Below are 21,874 nucleotides of genomic sequence, written 5' to 3'. Positions count from 1 at the left end.
AAACTGAGAAACATTATCACTTACCGGCACTAGCAGCATTTGAACCGGCGCCGGCCAGAGGTGAGAGGCCGAGTGATATTGAGCGTGATGCTCTAACCACTCGGCCACGGAGGCCCCTGATTAAAAATTGGAAACATATGCTCTCGTATTACATTTGACCACTTAAACTTTTTCAGGGATACCATTCTAAAATTTATAAACATTTATTTTCCATGTCCAATTCATAACAAACTTGTATGCATATGACCATTCCAAACCAGGGCACATATAAATTTACACCGTTTTAAAAATTCTGAAAACTAGTCTTTCAAAATATCTGTCATGGAGTGAAAAGTGTCGACGGAGTGACTGTCAATATTTGAGATATGATTTGGAAGAATGATACCTTTGGAAAGGGAACTTGGAATAGAATAAGGATTACCAAATGAATGATATCGGTAATATCGCCAAATGCTTGTTGATATATGTTGTTTATATAGATTGAGGTGATCATTATTGACCATGAAAGTAAGAAACGTCAGGTAGTGTTTGTAGTGTCACAGAATACAGTTAGGATCTGATGGTTGTGGACCTTAGCATTGATCGACAATGAAGACTGAATCCTTTTACAAATCTTACAACTTTTTTCTGTATTGTCAAGGCGTGATGTGATGAAACCTCTTGTAGATTGTCGCACTCATATTGAAATCAAGAATGACATGAACACTGCATCTTTGGTGGATCCTGAATTTCCCCTGGGCGATGGCATCATGGAAACAAATCCAAAGTATTCCATTTTACCAGGAGATAAAGACAAAATTGTCATCAGAGGGGACAAACGTGAGTACCATATATCCTGATACAGTCCACGAGTCATCGGTATGACGTCATGGCGTCATGGCTTTATTTTGTAATCTTTATTTTTTTTTCTTTGTTAAATTTTATGTGGTATTTTTATTACGAGACTTGCAAATAATTTCCATTCTGTTTATAGACAAAAAGGACCCCAATATGTATTATACATTTTGCAGCAATTGCTAATGAATGGGAAAATAAATTACTATAGATTTTTGGCGTGCATCAGGTGTAAATCTCATCAATAAATGTTTGAAAATTTCGATACAAAAATTAAGCCTGAACTTCCTTTGCCAAATGCACATATATTCAAATAACTGTAACTTCCCTTTTGTATTAATTTGCTCTCAACGGTGCTTTGAAGATCTCCTGGAACTCAAAGGTTTCTTCATGGTAACATAAGGTAAGATTTCGCAAATTCTATGGTCGTTATAACGATCTAGTTCGTCAATACAACCTCGCATTGGGTCAAATGCTGTCTGACGTGTTTCATACCGATTGTTAAGCCGTTCTTGGCACACTGAGTTTGACTGCGGATAACTCCGTTTACCTGATCAGGATATGGGGCTCGCGGCGGGTGTGACAGGTCAACAGGGGATGCTTACTCCTCCCAGGCACCTGATCCCACCTCTGGTGTGTCCAGGGGTCCGTGTTTGCCCAACTATCTATTTTGTATTGCTTGTAGGAGTTATGAGATTGATGACCTTGCATCTAGGAGAAGTAACCACCCCCTGTTGACCGGTCACACCCGGTGTGAACCCTATATCTTGATCAGTGTCTCGGTGGAGGAAACAAATATCTTTACACAACCGATGCAAGTCCTCTATCATGTAAATGGATTGATTGTTTGATTGATTGTGTATTGTTCACTCATATGGAGACCATACGTCACCACTGCCGGTGAAGGGCTGCCAAAATGTGTCCTATGCTCGGCACTTATGACCATTGAGCAGGGAGGGAGCTTTGTCGTACCACACCTACTGTGACACGGGACCTCGGTTTTTGCAGTCTTATCCGAAGGATAGCCCCGTTTAGTCACTTCTTACGACAAGCAAGGGGTAATAAAGACCTATTCTAACCCGGATCCCCAGTACATTAGCTAAATGGAATAAGTGATACTTAGTCAAAAGGTGAAAATGAAAGGATCTTATAAAAGTACGCATCTAATGCACAATGATAAGTATAGTAATTAGTTTGAAACGGTTTAAGTTAAAGTTTGCATGATATCTCTTTTTAAAGAATCCCAAATTTCAGAAAATCAAACATTTTCCTAGAAGTAAGGATATTGATTGCTTGATTGAATATTGTTTAACGTCCCTCTCGAGAATATATCACTCATATGGAGACGTCACCACTGCCGGTGAAGGGCTTCACAATTTTGGCCTATGTCCGGCGCTTATGACCATTGAGCAGGAATGGATCTTAATCGTGCCACACCTGCTGGGACACAGACCTCGGTTTTTGCAGTCTTATCCGAAGGACCGTCCCATTTAGTCGCCTCTTACGACAAGCAACAAGCAAGGGGTACTGAGGATTTATTCTAACTCGGATCCCCACCAGAAAAAGTAACAATATAAAACGTTAATGGCCTAACGTCATCTATTTATACGTAAAAGTTGTGTATTTTGCGTTGAAAGATCCGTATCTATGACGGAACCCATTTTTGTATACGCAAGTACCTTATTTATGGTGGGCAGTGTATTTGTTCCCACCGGGTGAATACGAAAATATACTTGAATCTCATATATGAGTTCAAGAAAAGGAAACAATTTTAGGAAAAAACAGAAATAGTTGGGCAAACATGGACCGCTGGACACACCAGAGGTGGAATCAGGTGCCTAGGAGGAGTAGGCATCCCATGTTGACCGGTCACACCCGTCGTGAGCCTTATATCCTGATCAGGTAAACGCAGCTATCCGTAGTTAAAATCAGTGCGCCATGAACGGTCTAACAATCGGTATGAAACACGTCAGGCAGCATTTGACCCAGTGATAGGTTGTATTGGCAAACTAGAAAGTTATATCGACCATAGAATTTGCGAAATTCTTACTTGAACGACACTGTTGAAACCCATGCACCATCAACTTGTTTGTCAATAGCTTGCTTAGATTAAGAATAATGAACTACAGTTTGTATACTGAAGGGAAGTCTTTTTTTTTTGTTGCAGTGGTTTCAACGCGGTCTAGGGGAACATTAGTCTATAAAATCGAGCATACAAATCTTCAGTTGGTTGTGTCTTGGAATGTTCCAGCAATTTGGGAATATGAATCTACAAATCAATATGGAATATATGTATGTTTCCTATCAATACAGAGATCTATCTATGTAATTAAATAAAAAGCAGGGAAATATGCAGTTCCAAAATATATTCAAATCACTAGCGCTTTCTGGATTTTAACATCCATCCTCAGATGAATACAAATATTGATTCAATATTTATTGCTATATCTATTCTTTTTGATTTTGGTTAGATATGAATGTATTTCCCAGAAATTCCAAAAGTTTTACATGTGCAAATAAATGTTCGCAACGGAAATAAAACTTAACTATCAGCTTATTGAATTAAAACTAAAAGTTTTATTATATGTGCACTTTATTTGATTCTTAGATCTATGAAGATCCAAGTCCAGAAACTATCAGATCAACACCATTACATCCAGTAGAAGGAAAGTACAGGGAAGTCCGAAACAAAAACATTATTGTAAAAGGGGTGATGTCCAAGAAGCATGATCCAGAAATCAATATAATTGTTACTGACATAACAAATTATCGCATACTAGGAACCTGGTCCCAAATAATAATAACGATAATAACAGTAATGATCATCATGGTAATTATAACCAGAAGACGAAGAAGGCAGCCGAATAATATGAGGTACTATTCTGTCCCTTAACAAACGACATGTACATGATAATGTGTACAATACATGAAAGGTGAACATAACAGTGATCAATCTCACAACCCCTACAAACAATACGATATACAGAGTTTCACAACCCCTACAAACAATACGATATACAGAGTTTCACAACCCCTACAAACAATACGAAATACAGAGTTTCACAACCCATACAAACAATACAAAATACAGAGTTTCACAACCCCTACAAACAATACGAAATACAGTTTCACAACCCCTACAAACAATACGAAATACAGAGTTTCACAACCCCTACAAACAATACGATATACAGAGTTTCACAACCCCTACAAACAATACGAAATACAGAGTTTCACAACCCCTACAAACAATACGAAATACAGAGTTTCACAACCCCTACAAACAATACGAAATACAGAGTTTCACAACCCCTACAAACAATACAAAATACAGAGTTTCACAACCCCTACAAACAATACGAAATACAGAGTTTCACAACCCCTACAAACAATACGAAATACAGAGTTTCACAACCCCTACAAACAATACGAAATACAGAGTTTCACAACCCCTACAAACAATACGAAATACAGAGTTTCACAACCCCTACAAACAATACGAAATACAGAGTTTCACAACCTCTACAAACAATACGAAATACAGAGTTTCACAACCTCTACAAACAATACGAAATACAGAGTTTCACAACCCCTACAAACAATACGAAATACAGAGTTTCACAACCCCTACAAACAATACGAAATACAGAGTTTCACAACCTCTACAAACAATACAAAATACAGAGTTTCACAACCCCTACAAACAATACGAAATACAGAGTTTCACAACCTCTACAAACAATACAAAATACAGAGTTTCACAACCTCTACAAACAATACGAAATACAGAGTTTCACAACCCCTACAAACAATACGATATACAGAGTTTCACAACCCCTACAAACAATACGAAATACAGAGTTTCACAACCCCTACAAACAATACGAAATACAGAGTTTCACAACCCCTACAAACAATACGAAATACAGAGTTTCACAACCTCTACAAACAATACAAAATACAGAGTTTCACAACCCCTACAAACAATACAAAATATAGAGTTTCACAACCCCTACAAACAATACGAAATACAGAGTTTCACAACCCCTACAAACAATACGAAATACAGAGTTTCACAACCCCTACAAACAATACGAAATACAGAGTTTCACAACCCCTACAAACAATACGAAATACAGAGTTTCAACACCCCTACAAACAATACGAAATACAGAGTTTCACAACCTCTACAAACAATACGAAATACAGAGTTTCACAACCCCTACAAACAATACGAAATACAGAGTTTCACAACCCCTACAAACAATACGAAATACAGAGTTTCACAACCCCTACAAACAATACGATATACAGAGTTTCACAACCTCTACAAACAATACGATATACAGAGTTTCACAACCTCTACAAACAATACAAAATACAGAGTTTCACCTCTGGTATACCGGGGTCCGTGTTTGCCAAATTCTCTATTTTGTATTACTTATAGGAGTTATGAGATTGATCACTGTCCGTTATCTTCACCTTTCATGTTGACTAAGTGTAAATAATACCACAATATATATATATATATATATATATATATATATATATATATATATATATATATATGCATATTCAAAGCCTGATTGGATTATCGAACATCTGGCTGTTAATCTGAGAATCAAACGTGCATTTGTACAAGATTTTACTGCATAGATACCTGTTGTACTCATGCAAATCATGTTTATTTGAATAAAACAAACATCTGGTTTACCACATTCAAGAGCATCTGCTGTCACACATATCATATATGTACTGCATGTGCGTACCTAGCTTTACACCCGGCTATACATACAGGCCTAGCTTTATACCCGGCTATACATGCAGACCTAGCTTTACACCCGGCTATACATGCAGACCTAGCTTTACACCCGGCTATACATGCAGACCTAGCTTTACACCCGGCTATACATGCAGACCTAGCTTCACACCCGGCTATACATGCAGGCCTAGCTTTACACCCGGCTATACATGCAGACCTAGCTTTACACCCGGCTATACATGCAGGCCTAGCTTTACACCCGGCTATACATGCAGACCTAGCTTCACACCCGGCTATACATGCAGACCTAGCTTTACACCCGGCTATACATGCAGACCTAGCTTTACACCCAGCTATACATGCAGACCTAGCTTCACACCCGGCTATACATGCAGACCTAGCTTCACACCCGGCTATACATGCAGACCTAGCTTCACACCCGGCTATACATGCAGACCTAGCTTTACACCCGGCTATACATGCAGACCTAGCTTTACACCCGGCTATACATACAGGCCTAGCTTCACACCCGGCTATACATGCAGACCTAGCTTTACACCCGGCTATACATACAGGCCTAGCTTCACACCCGGCTATACATGCAGACCTAGCTTTACACCCGGCTATACATGCAGGCCTAGCTTTACACCCGGCTATACATGCAGACCTAGCTTTACACCCGGCTATACATGCAGGCCTAGCTTTACACCCGGCTATACATGCAGACCTAGCTTTACACCCGGCTATACATACAGTCCTAGCTTTACACCCGGCTATACATGCAGACCTAGCTTCACACCCGGCTATACATGCAGACCTAGCTTCACACCCGGCTATACATGCAGTATACAGACAAACAACATGGATTTACGCATAAACTATGAATATACTACCCGTGAATTATTGTGCATAAATATAAAACAAACACAGTAAATGCTCTCTACTTCGATAGTAGACAACTTTGGTTTCAGGTACTCATGTAAAAGTGAAGATGGCGAACAGTGATCAATTCGTATGGTGATTCCAAAATTAAAAGTTATGCAAACAGAGATCCCTTCACATACAATCTCATAACTCCTATAAGCAATCCAAAATAGAGCGATACCACAGGGTCTTCCACTTCTGCTTCATACTTAGATATTGTATTGAAAGTAGGCATTAACGGCAAACTGACAACTCAACTGTATGACAAACGGGATGATTTCAGCTTCTCCGTCGTCAACTTCCCATATCTATGAAGCAATATTCCATTACCACCTGCATATGGTGCTTATATCTCTCAACTGGTTCGATGCACAAGAGCTTGTTTTGTGTATGGTCAAATTTTAAATTGAGGCAGGCTACTGCCAAACAATTTGATGGTGCAGGGGTTCCAACAGCCTCGTTAAAATCAGCATTTCGCAAATTCTATGGTCGTTATCACGATCTAGTTTGCCATTACAACCTATCATTGAGTGAAATGCTGTCTGACGTGTTTCATACCGATTGTTAAGCTGTTATTGGCACACTGATTTGTTAGCTATATAGGCCGTTCTTTACGCTCTGATTATTACTACGGATTACTCCGTTTGCCTGATGAAAGTGTAGAGGTCACAGCGGGTGTAACCAGTCGACAGGGGATGTAAACTCTTCCTTGGCATCTGTTCGTTATCTTCACCTGAAGGATAACTCTTTGAGTTTTAATTACATGTATTTACTGAAATGTGGTATAACAGGTGCAATGACAACGAAAACAGCCCATGAATCCCAAAGCTGTGTTTTTAAATTAATTCGTAATTAACCATCATTTAAATTACATTTAGTATCATATTTATCCATCTACATGGAAATCATACATTTGAAAGAAATTGAGTTTTATTTCTTGCATATTTAAGAATTGAACAGCACGTTTGATCTGTTCATAGTCAATATCAACTTCATATTGACCATGAACAGCTCACAAGTACTGTTCAATTCTTATATTTGTATTCATTTACTTAATCACCGTTTGTTTACATTGCTTCTATAAGTCATTAAATATTTTGTTGTATAAAACGAACCCCTAAGATCCGCTTATGTCACATTTGTTTTGTGTCGTACGTCAAAACATAGATATGACGTCACACTTCGTCTTATCCTGCCTTTTATCAACATCACACGGTGCACTGTACTTTAGAGGTAGGAGACCACAAATTTGGGATGATGATCCACGTAACTTCACAATCTTAATCAGTCAACACAACTCACCTGACACACTTGTACTGGGTTTTTTTTTTTTTTGTAACCCTTTAGAATTGTGGGTCCTGTGTCGCGACATACATTGGCATGTTACAAAACTCTTACTGAGTGTGGATCTGAATTCCTGAATTAAACTTCAGTCACGTGACGTTTTAAGTCGTGTGACAAATTTTCAACGAGATGTATAGCAGAACAAAAGCATTCAAACAAAATACAGAGACGAAACAGAAACAATTTACTATTATATTTGTCACGAAGTCTCGACATCAATGAGACTTTCCATATCCGTTCCGGTGTTTTGATTGAATGTTTTTCTTTCCAAACTGTCCAATCTTTTAACGGGAATATAGTGATTCACAACCACTTGGGAGGTCCTGAGTTCAATTTGTTCAATTCGAGCACGTCATCGCGTCCAAAATGAAATACTGATATTTTAATGTTTTAAAAAAATAATTTTAACTATTTTATATAAATAAACTATTTTTTTCATATTAGATAAACTCGGCTGAAGAAGATCGATAACACCGTTGAAATATATCTTTTAAAAAATTGGAATTTTTCTTATTTAGTTTTTTTTTTTAATATAAATACATTCAAGTATGTAAAATATACCGGTAAATGTTATAGACCAGTGGCCCTTTTCATTAAAAAAAATTAAATTTAAGATGAACATTTTAAAACAATGCAATTCTTTTACAACTCTTCACTTGTATATTCTAAACAAGCAAAACTTTGTATATATACAGGGGAAAGGGGTGAAGTATTACTCAGATCATTTTTGCACTCTTTCTAGTAAAAGACTGACAATTTATTTTATCTTAGTCGTAAAAATGTAAGATATTAGTGACCGGCCTGTTAGCTATTTAAAGGAAGTGAACCTGAAATGTGGCAAAGGGTTTACATTTGTCATTTTGATGTATGCAAAGTGAAGATAACGAACAGTGATCAATCTCATAACTTCTATAAGCAATACAAAATAGATATTTGGGCAAACACGGACCCCTGGACACACCAGAGGTGGCATCAGGTGCCTAGGAGGAGTAAGCATCCCCCGTCGACCGGTCAGACCTGCCGTGATCCCTATATCCTGATCAGGTAATCGGAGTTATCCGCAGTCAAAATTTGTGCGCCAAGAATGGTCTAACAATTGGTATGAAACATGTCAGACAGCATTTGACATAATGATAGGTTGTATTGACGAACTAGATCGTTATAACGACTATAGAATTTGCGAAATGCTAACTTCAATCGAGACTATTGAAACCCCTGTACCATCAACTTATTTTTCAGTAGCTTGCCTCGATTTAAAAACTGACTAAACGCAGAACAAGACGTTGCGTATCGAATCAGTTGAGAGATATAAACACCACATGCAGGTGATAATGGAATATTGCTACATAAATATGGGAAGTTGACGATGGAGAAGCTGAAATCATCCCGTTTGTCATACAGTTGAGTTGTCAGTTTGCCGTTAATGTCTACTTTCAATAAAATATCTAAGTATGAAGCAGAAGTGGACGACCCTGTGGTGTCTTTTATTTCGAGCACACAGGGATATATAGAATCGACATTTGAATGAAAGTTGTCATTGTTAATAGACAAAACGTCGTCGATATATCTTAATGTTGAATTGAAGGCCACATCAAGAGATGCCTTCTCACATATAAGTTTTTGAATAAAGTCTGCTTCATATGAATATAGAAACAGGTCAGCTAACAAAGGAGCACAATTCGTGTCCATGGGAATTCCAACAGACTGTTGGAGTACCTAAACACCAGAGACCACGAAGATATTGTCAATGAGGAACTCTATTTTCCGTTTTCCGGTTTTTTGTTGTTGAAGAAGCAACTGTCTATGATGTATATGATGGCCAAAAGTCTAGTCTTTAATTTATCGTGAGGAATGGTCGTGTATAGTGTTGAAAAGTCATAGGTTTTAATGTGATTGATTTGGGAAAAGTTTGGCGATTTCAAGTGTACTAACAGTTCTTTAGAATTTTGTAGAATCCACATTTGATTAACACCACTTCTGGCATATGTAGTCGCACAGTAAGTTTGAAGTTTCTCCTTGACAGCTGTTAATATTTTCGTGAGGAGCAAAGATAGGGGCTTGGTTGAGCACTTATTGAAAATACTAATCGTGAATAAAATCGAACACAAAGTTGCTAGTTAAAGAATACCCCTTCACATTTTTCGCTTTTTGATATTTTTTTTAATTCCCCAATTTTGTGACTTCATAGGAGCCCACTTTCAAGAGAATCAAGGACACTCGGCCACCACTACGGTTTCTTTTCTTTCTTTTTTTTTGAGGGGGGGGGGTTACTTGTTTGTTTTTTGACATATGAATAACTTGTGGAAGATTATGTTCAGGACATAGTGAATATGTTATATTTTATTAAAAGTAGGTCAAACTTCCAAGTCAAAGTTACAAGATCACACAGCATTGTATCGCATGAAAGGTATATCTGTAATATACAAAATATGAAAGCCTTACCATAAATAGTTCAAAAATATTTTTAAATATTTTTCTATAAGTATCAGCATATAAAACCTTGATTCCATACCTCGTGGACCATGACTTGAACAATCTCGAAATTGCACAATGTTAGGAAGTTTTCATGTAAATTTCAACTTTTCTGGCCCAGTGGTTCTTCCGAAGATCTTTAAATATTCCCTATATATTTATATGCAAACCTTTGATTCCCTATTGTGACCCTACCCTAATTCAGGAGGGTATTATTTTGATAAACTTGAATATGCACTGTGTAAGAAAGCTTTCATGTAAATTTGAACTATTCTGACCAAGTGGTTCTAGGGAGGGATATTTTTAAATGACCCAACCCAATTTGTGCATTTTCGTAATTACCCCCCCCCCCCCTCCTGAAGGTGGCCTGGCCCTACATTTGAGCAGACTTGAAAGAACGTTATCCAAACGTGCATTTTGTCAAATGGTTGAAATTGGTTCAGTGGTTCTGGGAAAGAAGTAAAACAAAGCTATAAAAAGTTTACAGACGGACGTATACAGCGGACATAAACTGATCAGAAAAGTTCACTTGACCTTCCAGTTCTTAAGAGCTAACTGCATTATAACGACAGAGGCGCGCGTTCCATCACAAAGGCACTGCATGTATTATTTTTCGGAACCCCTAAAAGTTTATTAGTACATGTATATAAACTGTTCGTTATCTTCAACTTTCATGCAACTACATTCCAAAATATCAGCGAACACAAGTAAAGACAAGATATTGTTGCATTCAATATTTCAGGTAGTCGGGGAAGAATTTGAAGTTGAATGAAAATTCTGCAAAAAAAAATAAATTAAATTCACAAAGTCCTAAATCTGGGGTGTCAGCACAAAATTCAATTAACAATTAATAAACTGTTTAATGTTTATAGTTGGTGATGCCCAATTAATCGACCGGAAGAGGTCAGTATAGTTGAATTACAGCACTGCATGCTGGGGAAAAATACTACATGCGGTGAAACTCTGACTATACAATGCCTATGAGCATGAGACCATACAGTCACGGTGGGTGTGACGATCGACAGGGGATGCTTACTCCTCCTGGGCACCAGATCCAACGTCTGGTGTGTCCAGGGGTCCGTGTTTGCCCAACTATCTATTTTGTATTGCTTATAGGAGTTATTGGATTGAGCACTGTCCGTTATCTTCACCTTTCACTCTACATATAAGAAATAAATTTCATTTTTGAAAGTACATGAGGGCATGAACTGCAAGACATTACCCCAGGGTGATTCAGGAGTCGCGTCATCGTGTCATGCTGGGGTAGAGTAGCTGATAATACCCTCGTGTATTTCAAAAATCAATTTTATCTTTTTATTCTATTTATTTATTAATATTATCCTAAGAGGGCCTTCTGTGGCCGAGTGGTTATAGCATCGCGCTCAAAATCACATGGCCTCTCACCACTGGCCGGCGCAAGTTCGAATCCCGCTCGCGCCGGTAAGTGAGAAAGTTTCCCAGTTTACTTTCGGAAGGTCGGTGGTCTCTTCCCAGATGTATTGTATCTGGGTTCTCTCTTCCACCAACAAAAACTGGGTGCCACCAGATAACTGAAATATTGTTGAATGTGGCGGAAAACAGCAAAACAAAACAAAAAACAAAACAAACATTAATCTTATTTATTCATTTTATCTAGGCAAGGTGAAGATAACGAACAGTGATCAATCTCATAACTCCCACAAGCAATACAAAATAGATAGTTGGGCAAACACGGACCCTTGGATACACCAGAGGTGGGATCAGGTGCCCAGGAGGAGTAAGCACCCCCTGTTGACCAGTCACACCCTCCGTGAGTCCTATATCCTGATCAGGTAAACGGAGTTATCCGCAGTCAAAATCAGTGTATCTATTTATTTATTTATTTTATATATTTATTTCTTTATTTATTTTATCCATTTATTTATTTTGTTTTATCTATTTATTTATTTATTTTATTTATTTTCCGTATCTACATTTTACTTCTCATTTCCGTCGGACTTCCCAATCGTGTTCTAAAGTCGCACTCTATCATCACGATGCATACACACGATGCTCACATTTAGGAGGAAATGGCTATCATTTCAATTAGCGAGGATGGTATCTAAGACGAGAACAATGTGAATATCCAAACGTACAACCTGATACAAGTTACATCCTGAGAAGAGGCCGTGTTTAAAGTGTTCTCCATCATATAAATTTACTACTCTTGACCTTCAAACTTCCGAGTATGATTTCTCAACCATGAAGTGGGATACAAAAAATGCAGTACTGCTTGTATAGTGTTGAAGAGGTCAGTCAGACGTGAAAGCGGTAAGTATTTTCTGTATATCATTTTTATGTCTTATGCTTTTATTGAATCAGAAAATTATATCACTCACGAAGACGACACCAATAATGTATTTTCTGTATATCATTTTTATGTCTTATGCCTTTATTGAATCAGAATTCTATAACTCACGAAGACGATACCATCTGTATGTAGAGAGTTTTGACTAATGCTGTAGGGGTGTTCGCAAGAAAAAATCTATCTATATCTTCCAAATGCCTATCATAGAGTATTGTTGATTTGGAAATATGTTGCAGTATTATTTTGGGGATTTTTTTTCCAATAAGATAGTCGTTTAAAGAAGATTATGTATATGTATCATATAAACACACGGAGGGTGGATGTCGACACAGCGTACACATTATCAGAAGATTGAGTATATGTATCATATAAACACACGGAGGGTGGATGTCGACAGAGCGCACACATTATCAGAAGATTGAGTATATGTATCATATAAACACACGGAGGGTGGATGTCGACACAGCGCACACATTATCAGAAGATTATGTATATGTATCATATAAACACACGGAGGGTGGATGTTGACACAGCGCACACATTATCAGAAGATTGTGTATATGTATCATATAAACACACGGAGGGTGGATGTTGACACAGCGCACACATTATCAGAAGATTGAGTATATGTATCATATAAACACACGGAGGGTGGATGTTGACACAGCACACACATTATCAGAAGATTATGTATATGTATCATATAAACACACGGAGGGTGGATGTTGACACAGCGCACACATTATCAGAAGATTATGTATATGTATCATATAAACACACGGAGGGTGGATGTTGACACAGCGCACACATTATCAGAAGATTGTGTATATGTATCATATAAACACACGGAGGGTGGATGTTGACACAGCGCACACATTATCAGAAGATTATGTATATGTATCATATAAACACACGGAGGGTGGATGTTGACACAGCGCACACATTATCAGAAGATTGTGTATATGTATCATATAAACACACGGAGGGTGGATGTTGACACAGCGAATACATTATTGCCCAACTATCTATTTTGTATTGCTTGTAGGAGTTATGAGATTGATCACTGTTCGTTATCTTCACCTTGCATATGTATAATTACATTTCAGAGTTCTTACACTTTATAAGTAATGATATTTGTGTTTTTATTGACTTCTAATTTCTTCAGGTAAATCATGGCACTGATAAAGAGCAACCCGTATTTGGTTTTGGTGTCTCTTCTATTCGTGTTTATGGCAGATATCTACAGTGGCCAAACAATTGATTTTGTTAAAGACACCTGGATAACATCACCTGGGATAGAGTCTCTGAGAAAAGAATTACGTGTGTTATCGCAAGCTGTTAAAAACCAAGCACTTAGAATAAACATTCTTGAAGGAGAATTGACCGATGTCAAGCAGAAAAAGTGTCAATGTAAGTATTGAAATACCAGTAAAATCGGCTTTTATCATTTTGTGTAAAACTTTACACTTACTGAGTACGGGTGAGAATATGCCATTCACCGAAACATAAGGCAACAGTTACTGAAACATCACTCAACAGTTACTAAATCATCACTTAACAGTTACTGAAACATTACTCAACAGTTACTGAAACATCACTCAACAGTTACTGAAACATCACTTAACAGTTACTGAAACATCACTCAACAGTTACTGAAACATCACTCAACAGTTACTGAAACATCACTTAACAGTTACTGAAACATCACTCAACAGTTACTGAAACATCACTTAACAGTTACTGAAACATCACTCAACAGGTCCTAAAACATCACTCAATAGTTACTGAAACATCACTCAACAGTTACTGAAACATGAGTCAACAGTTACTGAAACATCACTCAACAGTTACTGAAACATCACTCAACAGTTAGTGAAACATCACTCAACAGTTACTGAAACATCACTCAACAGGTCCTAAAACATCACTCAATAGTTACTGAAACATCACTCAACAGTTACTGAAACATGAGTCAACAGTTACTGAAACATCACTCAACAGTTACTGAAACATCACTCAACAGGTCCTAAAACATCATTCAATAGTTACTGAAACATCACTCAACAGTTACTGAAACATCACTCAACAGTTACTGAAACATCACTTAACAGTTAGTGAAACATCACTCAACAGTTACTGAAACATCACTCAACAGTTACTGAAACATCACTCAACAGTTACTGAAACATCACTCAACAGTTACTGAAACATCACTCAACAGTTACTGAAACATCACTCAACAGTTACTGAAACATCACTCAACAGTTACTGAAACATCACTCAACAGTTAGTGAAACATCACTCAACAGTTACTGAAACACCATTCAACAGTTACTGAAACATAAGGGAACAGTTACTGAAACATCACTCAACAGTTACTGAAACATCACTCAACAGTTACTGAAACATCACTCAACAGTTACTGAAACATCACTCAACAGTTACTGAAACATGAGACAACAGTTACTGAAACATAAGGGAACAGTTACTGAAACATCACTCAACAGTTACTGAAACACCACTCAAAAGTTACTGAAACATTACTCAACAGTTACTGAAACATCACTCAACAGTTACTGAAACATCACTCAACAGTTACTGAAACATCACTTAACAGTTACTGAAACATCACTCAACAGTTACTGAAACATCACTCAACAGTTACTGAAACATCACTTAACAGTTACTGAAACATCACTCAACAGTTACTGAAACATGAGTCAACAGTTACTGAAACATCACTCAACAGTTACTGAAACATTACTCAACAGTTACTGAAACATCACTCAACAGTTACTGAAACATCACTCAACAGTTACTGAAACATCACTTAACAGTTACTGAAACATCACTTAACAGTTACTGAAACATCACTCAACAGTTACTGAAACATGAGTCAACAGTTACTGAAACATAAGGGAACAGTTACTGAAACATCACTCAACAGTTACTGAAACATCACTCAACAGTTACTGAAACATCACTCAACAGTTACTGAAACATCACTCAACAGTTACTGAAACATCACTCAACAGATACTGAAACATCACTCAACAGTTACTGAAACATCACTCAACAGTTACTGAAACATCACTTAACAGTTACTGAAACATGAGTCAACAGTTACTGAAACATAAGGGAACAGTTACTGAAACATCACTCAACAGTTACTGAAACACCACTCAACAGTTACTGAAACATCACTCAACAGTTACTGAAACATCACTCAACAGTTACTGAAACACCACTCAACAGTTACTGAAACATCACTCAACAGTTACTGAAACATCACTCAACAGTTACTGAAACAACAGTTACTGAAACATCACTCAACAGTTACTGAAACATCACTTAACAGTTACTGAAACATCACTCAACAGTTACTGAAACATCACTCAACAGTTACTGAAACATGAGACAACAGTTACTGAAACATAAGGGAACAGTTACTGAAACATCACTCAACAGTTACTGAAACACCACTCAAAAGGTACTGAAACATCACTCAACAGTTACTGAAACATCACTTAACAGTTACTGAAACATGAGTCAACAGTTACTGAAACATCACTTAACAGTTACTGAAACATCACTCAACAGTTACTGAAACATCACTTAAAAGTTACTGAAACATCACTTAACAGTTACTGAAACATCACTTAACAGTTACTGAAACATCACTCAACAGTTACTGAAACATCACTCAACAGTTACTGAAACATCACTCAACAGTTACTGAAACATCACTCAACAGTTACTGAAACATCACTTAACAGTTACTGAAACATGAGTCAACAGTTACTGAAACATCACTTAACAGTTACTGAAACATCACTCAACAGTTACTGAAACATCACTTAAAAGTTACTGAAACATCACTTAACAGTTACTGAAACATCACTTAACAGTTACTGAAACATCACTCAACAGTTACTGAAACATCACTCAACAGTTACTGAAACATCACTCAACAGTTACTGAAACATCACTCAACAGTTACTGAAACATCACTCAACAGTTACTGAAACATCACTTAACAGTTACTGAAACATCACTCAACAGTTAATGAAACATCACTCAACAGTTACTGAAACATGAGACAACAGTTACTGAAACATAAGGGAACAGTTACTGAAACATCACTCAACAGTTACTGAAACACCACTCAAAAGTTACTGAAACATCACTCAACAGTTACTGAAACATCACTTAACAGTTACTGAAACATGAGTCAACAGTTACTGAAACATCACTTAACAGTTACTGAAACATCATTTAACAGTTACTGAAACATCACTCAACAGTTACTGAAACATCACTCAACAGTTACTGAAACATCACTCAACAGTTACTGAAACATCACTTAACAGTTACTGAAACATCACTCAACAGTTACTGAAACATGAGTCAACAGTTACTGAAACATCACTCAACAGTTACTGAAACATGAGTCAACAGTTACTGAAACATCACTCAACAGTTACTGAAACATAAGGGAACAGTTACTGAAACATCACTCAACAGTTACTGAAACACCACTCAAAAGTTACTGAAACATCACTCAACAGTTACTGAAACATCACTTAACAGTTACTGAAACATGAGTCAACAGTTACTGAAACATCACTTAACAGTTACTAAAATATCACTTAACATTTACTGAAACATCACTCAACAGTTACTGAAACATCATTCAACAGTTACTGAAACATCACTTAACAGTTACTGAAACATCACTCAACAGTTACTGAAACATCACTCAACAGTTACTGAAACATCACTCAACAGTTACTGAAACATCACTCAACAGTTACTGAAACATCACTCAACAGTTACTGAAACATCTCTCAACAGTTACTGAAACATGTAAGATATTGTAATTTTGTTTTATCTATTTAAGCTACTGCAGTAGTGCTGCAAAATGATCTTTCTTTTCCCTTCGACACTAAAATGTTAAATTTAAACTGAGAAAAGATTCTCTAATTTCCATTTTAATGATGATAATCGCTAATTGCAGTGAATTTACAAGGGCAGTTCGTGTATGTAATACAATTCATGAAATTTGTAATGAATTTAGGTGAGAGTCTTGTATTTTCGCCCGAATCCTATCCAACCACAAAAATGACATTGACAACGACGAAGGCGATGGTGACATCGTCGACACTCACATCAACGACACTAAAGGATTCAACAATTGAATTGCCAGCATTAAAAGGTAAATATTTCATTCCACTATCTAGCCAAATTCTTCAAGTTTCTTTATTTCTTGTATTATCAAGATAGAGGGTTCATGGCGTGTGTGACCGGTCTATAGGGGATGCTTACTCTCCTACGCACCTGGTCCCATCTCTGGTGTGTCCAGCGGTCTGTGTTTGTCCAACTCCTGATTTGTATTCCTGATGGGAGTTCTGAGACTGATTACTGTTCGTTATCTTCACCTTTCCGTTCTAGGCAATGCAGTCAGAATTTCCGGTTATCAGTACTCTCGGTACTTTAATTTATTTTCACGATCCATTCCAGGTAATGCAGGCCGAGAGTTCCTTGTTTTATTCATGAGGAATCACCCAGGATCGACAGGAGCCTTAAGTCTTTATGTAACGACAGAAAATGAAACAATTCTAAATGTATCAAGTGCCCAGGATTTGAAGCCCGCTATTAAATCGAAAATTGACAGGAAAACTACAGTTACATCCGAATTGAATTTTACTCTCCCTTTTGATCTGACTTGTAAATATCTGACAGTGGAACCTAAGGCTGTGCTTTTACAGACCTCGGAGTTGTCAACAGTCACTGCTTTCGATAGTCTTTATGAAGGAGCAACAGACGGATCGCTGATTATTCCCACGAGTAAACTGTCCACTAAATACCTCATCTCTACAACAGAACCTTACAAAATAAATAGAGATTTTTACAGTCAATTTGCAATAGGAGCACTCTTTGACGGGTCGAATATCAATGTAACATTTAAAATGAAGAAAGAAGTACCATTATCTCTGCCTGATGGGAGCTACACTGACGGAGATGTCTGTTCAATCGCGTTAGGAAGGCTCGAAACATTCCAGGTACGGCATACGACGGATCTCACCGGAACTCTAATTACGTCATCAAAACCAATAGCAGTATTCTCAGGTCATCGATGCCAGGCTCTGAAATCTAAATACTGCAGTCACATGGTGACTCAGCTACCGCCGACGAACGAACTAGATAAGGATTATATCGTGCCCACATTCTATAATAATGAAGCCACTCTAATCCAAGTAGTCAGCGAACATACAAGTACTGTAATTCTAACTGTCGGAGACAGACAATCGACGTGGTACTTAAACGAAAGAGACTTTAAAAACGTGGAAGTGAAGTCAGGTGAAATAACCGTCATAGTCTCAGATCAGCCTGTGCTGGTTTCCGGTTTTGGAATGGGCGTGCCATACGATTCCTATATGACGGTCATTCCCGGCGTGCATCAGTATCTCGATTTCTACAAGATAACAGTACCAGCTGGATATACAGAAAACTATATATGTGTTATTATTCCAATGGACTACAAGACCAATCTGCGGATAAATGGCTTGCGCGTTAATCAGTATAAAGTGGTGTACGAGAGCTCCAAAGTTTTAAATACAACAACTTACGTCATTTATACCTTCGAAGTTGAAGCTGGAACATTCCTTTTATCGACATCAGATCATTCAGCATTCGGGTTGATCGTTTACGGTCATAGAAACATTGACGGGTATAGTTTCGCAGGCAATATCCTTCTTCCATGATCAACATCACCTGCATCAGATCACTGTGCTGTACAGTACAATGTGCTGAAACTCACGCAACAATAATCATCTCTGTAAACCTCGTGTGTACTGAAACTCCCGCAACAATAATCATCGCTGTAAATATCGTGTGTGCTGAAACTCCCGCAACAATGATCATCGCTGTAAACCCCGTGTGTGCTGAAACTCCCGCAACAATAATCATCGCTGTAAACCTCGTGTGTGCTGAAACTCCCGCAACAATGATCATTGCTGTAAATATCGTGTGTGCTGAAAATAACTTTTGATTTTTTTTTTACCTGGAACAGACATTAGAAACTGTTTGATTGTATTACTTTTTATAAATGATGGCATCTACTACTGCTTTTAATGATTATTACGATATTTGTTTGTCGGTCTTCAACTTGAATAGCCCAACATATCTTAACCTCGACTTGAACACTATCTGACATGTCTTAACTTCAACTTGAATAGCCCAACATATCTTAACCTCGACTTGAACACTCTCTGACATGTCTTAACTTCAACTTGAATAACCCAACATATCTTAACCTCAACTTGAACACCTAGACATATCTTAAGTTTAACTTGAACACCTAGACATGTCTTAACCTCAACTTGAACACCTCGACATGTCTTAACTTTAACTTGAACACCTCGACATGTCTTAACTTTAACTTGAACACTAACATGTCTTAACTTTAACTTGAACACTAACATGACCTAACTTTAACTTGAACACTAACGTGACTTAACTTCAACACCCATGACATGTCCTATCTTCAAGTTCGCCACCCCCCGACATTGCTTTACTTCAATTTGAACACTGATATGTCGAACTTCAACCTGCACATACCTAACAGGTCATAACTTTAACACCTGATTTTTTTACTTCAACTTAAACACCTTAAACCCTGACTTATTTTAACATCAGCACCCATAACTTGTCTTCACTTAAACATAAACACTACAATCTTGTCTTAACTTGAACACCTTCTGAGATGTCTTAACTTGAACACCTCCTGAGATGCCTTAACTTGAACTTGAACACCTCCTGAGATGTTTTAACTTCAACTGAACACCTCCTGAGATGTCTTAACTTGAACACCTCCTGAAATGTTTGAACTTGTACACCTCCCGAGATGTTTTACTTCAACTTGAACACCTTTGACATGAGATCATGTGTCTATAAGGAGATATAATACTTGTTCAGTGCTGAATGTTGCATTTGTTAAAAAAAAATAAACAAAATTACTTAGGACACATTGTTTATTTCTATAGAAGGTGGTCTTTCAACATCTATCACATTTTTCAATAAGCGAGTGACTTCTTCTAAACTTTCCATTTTTTCATTAGCAAGAAGTTCAACAAACACAGCGATCCTGAAATCATTTTAACAATGCTGGTCAAAGTCTTGTAAAATGTGAGTTTGAAAATGCATATATACAGTGGAACCCCGTTATTACGTTCCCCCTTTATTACGTTAGTCCGCATATTACGTTGGAATTTCAAAGCACAAAACCATTTCTCAACAAACCTGTATAAAATAGACCTCGTTATTACGTTGTCCTAAAATGCCGGGACTCGGTATTACGTTGTAAAAATTCCGACAAAAACGTAATAAACCCCTAATTATTCAATAATGATTCTCAAAATAATAATCCATTCACACCTTGACTGCCTGAGGCAGTCACCACGTAAATTTCCTGGTCTGTTTGGGGATTAGAGACGCTTGACTGATCACGCTTCGATAGATCTAGCGACATCAATACAGGTGAATACCCCGTATAGAAGCCAGTGATAAACAATTAAATGATGTTTATTTAGAAATTGTACTCTATGAAATTTACTTCATTTTTCATATTTTGATAATCAAAGAAATAATTTCTCAACCACCTGCGTGTTCAGCAAAGTGTGATTACCTTCGCTATCAAAACTCTATTCACGGACAGCTTTGGTACCAAACAAGAAAGACAAGATTTATCGTAGCAATGTTACAACCGCTTGGGTAACTGCTTGGACATAGGTGACTAAAGGTGTTCAATTAAAAAAAATTGTTCGTTGTTTGGACATGCAGCTTGGGTGTTCGTAACTCTCGTCCATACATACACCAATCTATCAGCCGATTCGTGCACGACATTTACCTCAGTGAATATTTTAAAATCCCTTGATGCGCACGTGATTTTAGTGCCATCATTTAGCGTTATAAATGAAATCTTCGTGCATCATTATATTTATTTTTTTTATGTGGATTGCGCTTAAATTGTTCTCCGTGCATGTTTATCGTTGGTGAGAAGTGTGTAAGTGTTGGGTATCGTGTGCGTTTTGTGTCTATAGTTTTGTTGTTTTTTGGGTGGGATTTTTTTTATTGTGTTGTGTATTGTGTAATTAGAGAACTTAATAAAAACGATGTTTTGTTATTTTTTTTAATACGAATGTTGAATACGA

The 21,874-nt window shown here is 37.3% G+C and overlaps 1 protein-coding gene across 1 annotated transcript; it reads left to right on the top strand.

Moving 5' to 3' along the window:
• Positions 1 to 12,040: 12,040 nt before the first annotated feature.
• Positions 12,041 to 19,784, top strand: LOC125661516 (IgGFc-binding protein-like). Its single transcript, XM_056146687.1, has 4 exons — positions 12,041 to 12,625; positions 13,828 to 14,072; positions 17,740 to 17,877; positions 18,183 to 19,784. The coding sequence occupies exons 2-4, from the start codon at positions 13,835 to 13,837 to the stop codon at positions 19,424 to 19,426; spliced, it is 1,620 nt and encodes a 539-aa protein (XP_056002662.1). The 5' UTR covers positions 12,041 to 12,625; positions 13,828 to 13,834; the 3' UTR covers positions 19,427 to 19,784.
• The last annotated feature ends 2,090 nt before the right edge of the window (positions 19,785 to 21,874 follow it).

Source organism: Ostrea edulis, chromosome 8, assembly GCF_947568905.1.
Source record: "Ostrea edulis chromosome 8, xbOstEdul1.1, whole genome shotgun sequence".
In the NCBI taxonomy this organism is placed as follows: domain Eukaryota; kingdom Metazoa; phylum Mollusca; class Bivalvia; order Ostreida; family Ostreidae; genus Ostrea; species Ostrea edulis.
Note: the sequence above shows the minus strand (reverse complement) of the source record. Positions and strands in the feature narration are given on the sequence as shown.

Bases quoted from the DNA above. Each gene is read 5' to 3' on its own strand.
- LOC125661516 (XM_056146687.1), top strand. From the start codon at position 13,835: ATGGCACTGATAAAGAGCAACCCGTATTTGGTTTTGGTGTCTCTTCTA. The intron at 14,073-17,739 runs GTAAGTATTGAA...TAATGAATTTAG, and splicing joins CAAGCAGAAAAAGTGTCAAT to GTGAGAGTCTTGTATTTTCG. The intron at 17,878-18,182 runs GTAAATATTTCA...GATCCATTCCAG, and splicing joins TGAATTGCCAGCATTAAAAG to GTAATGCAGGCCGAGAGTTC.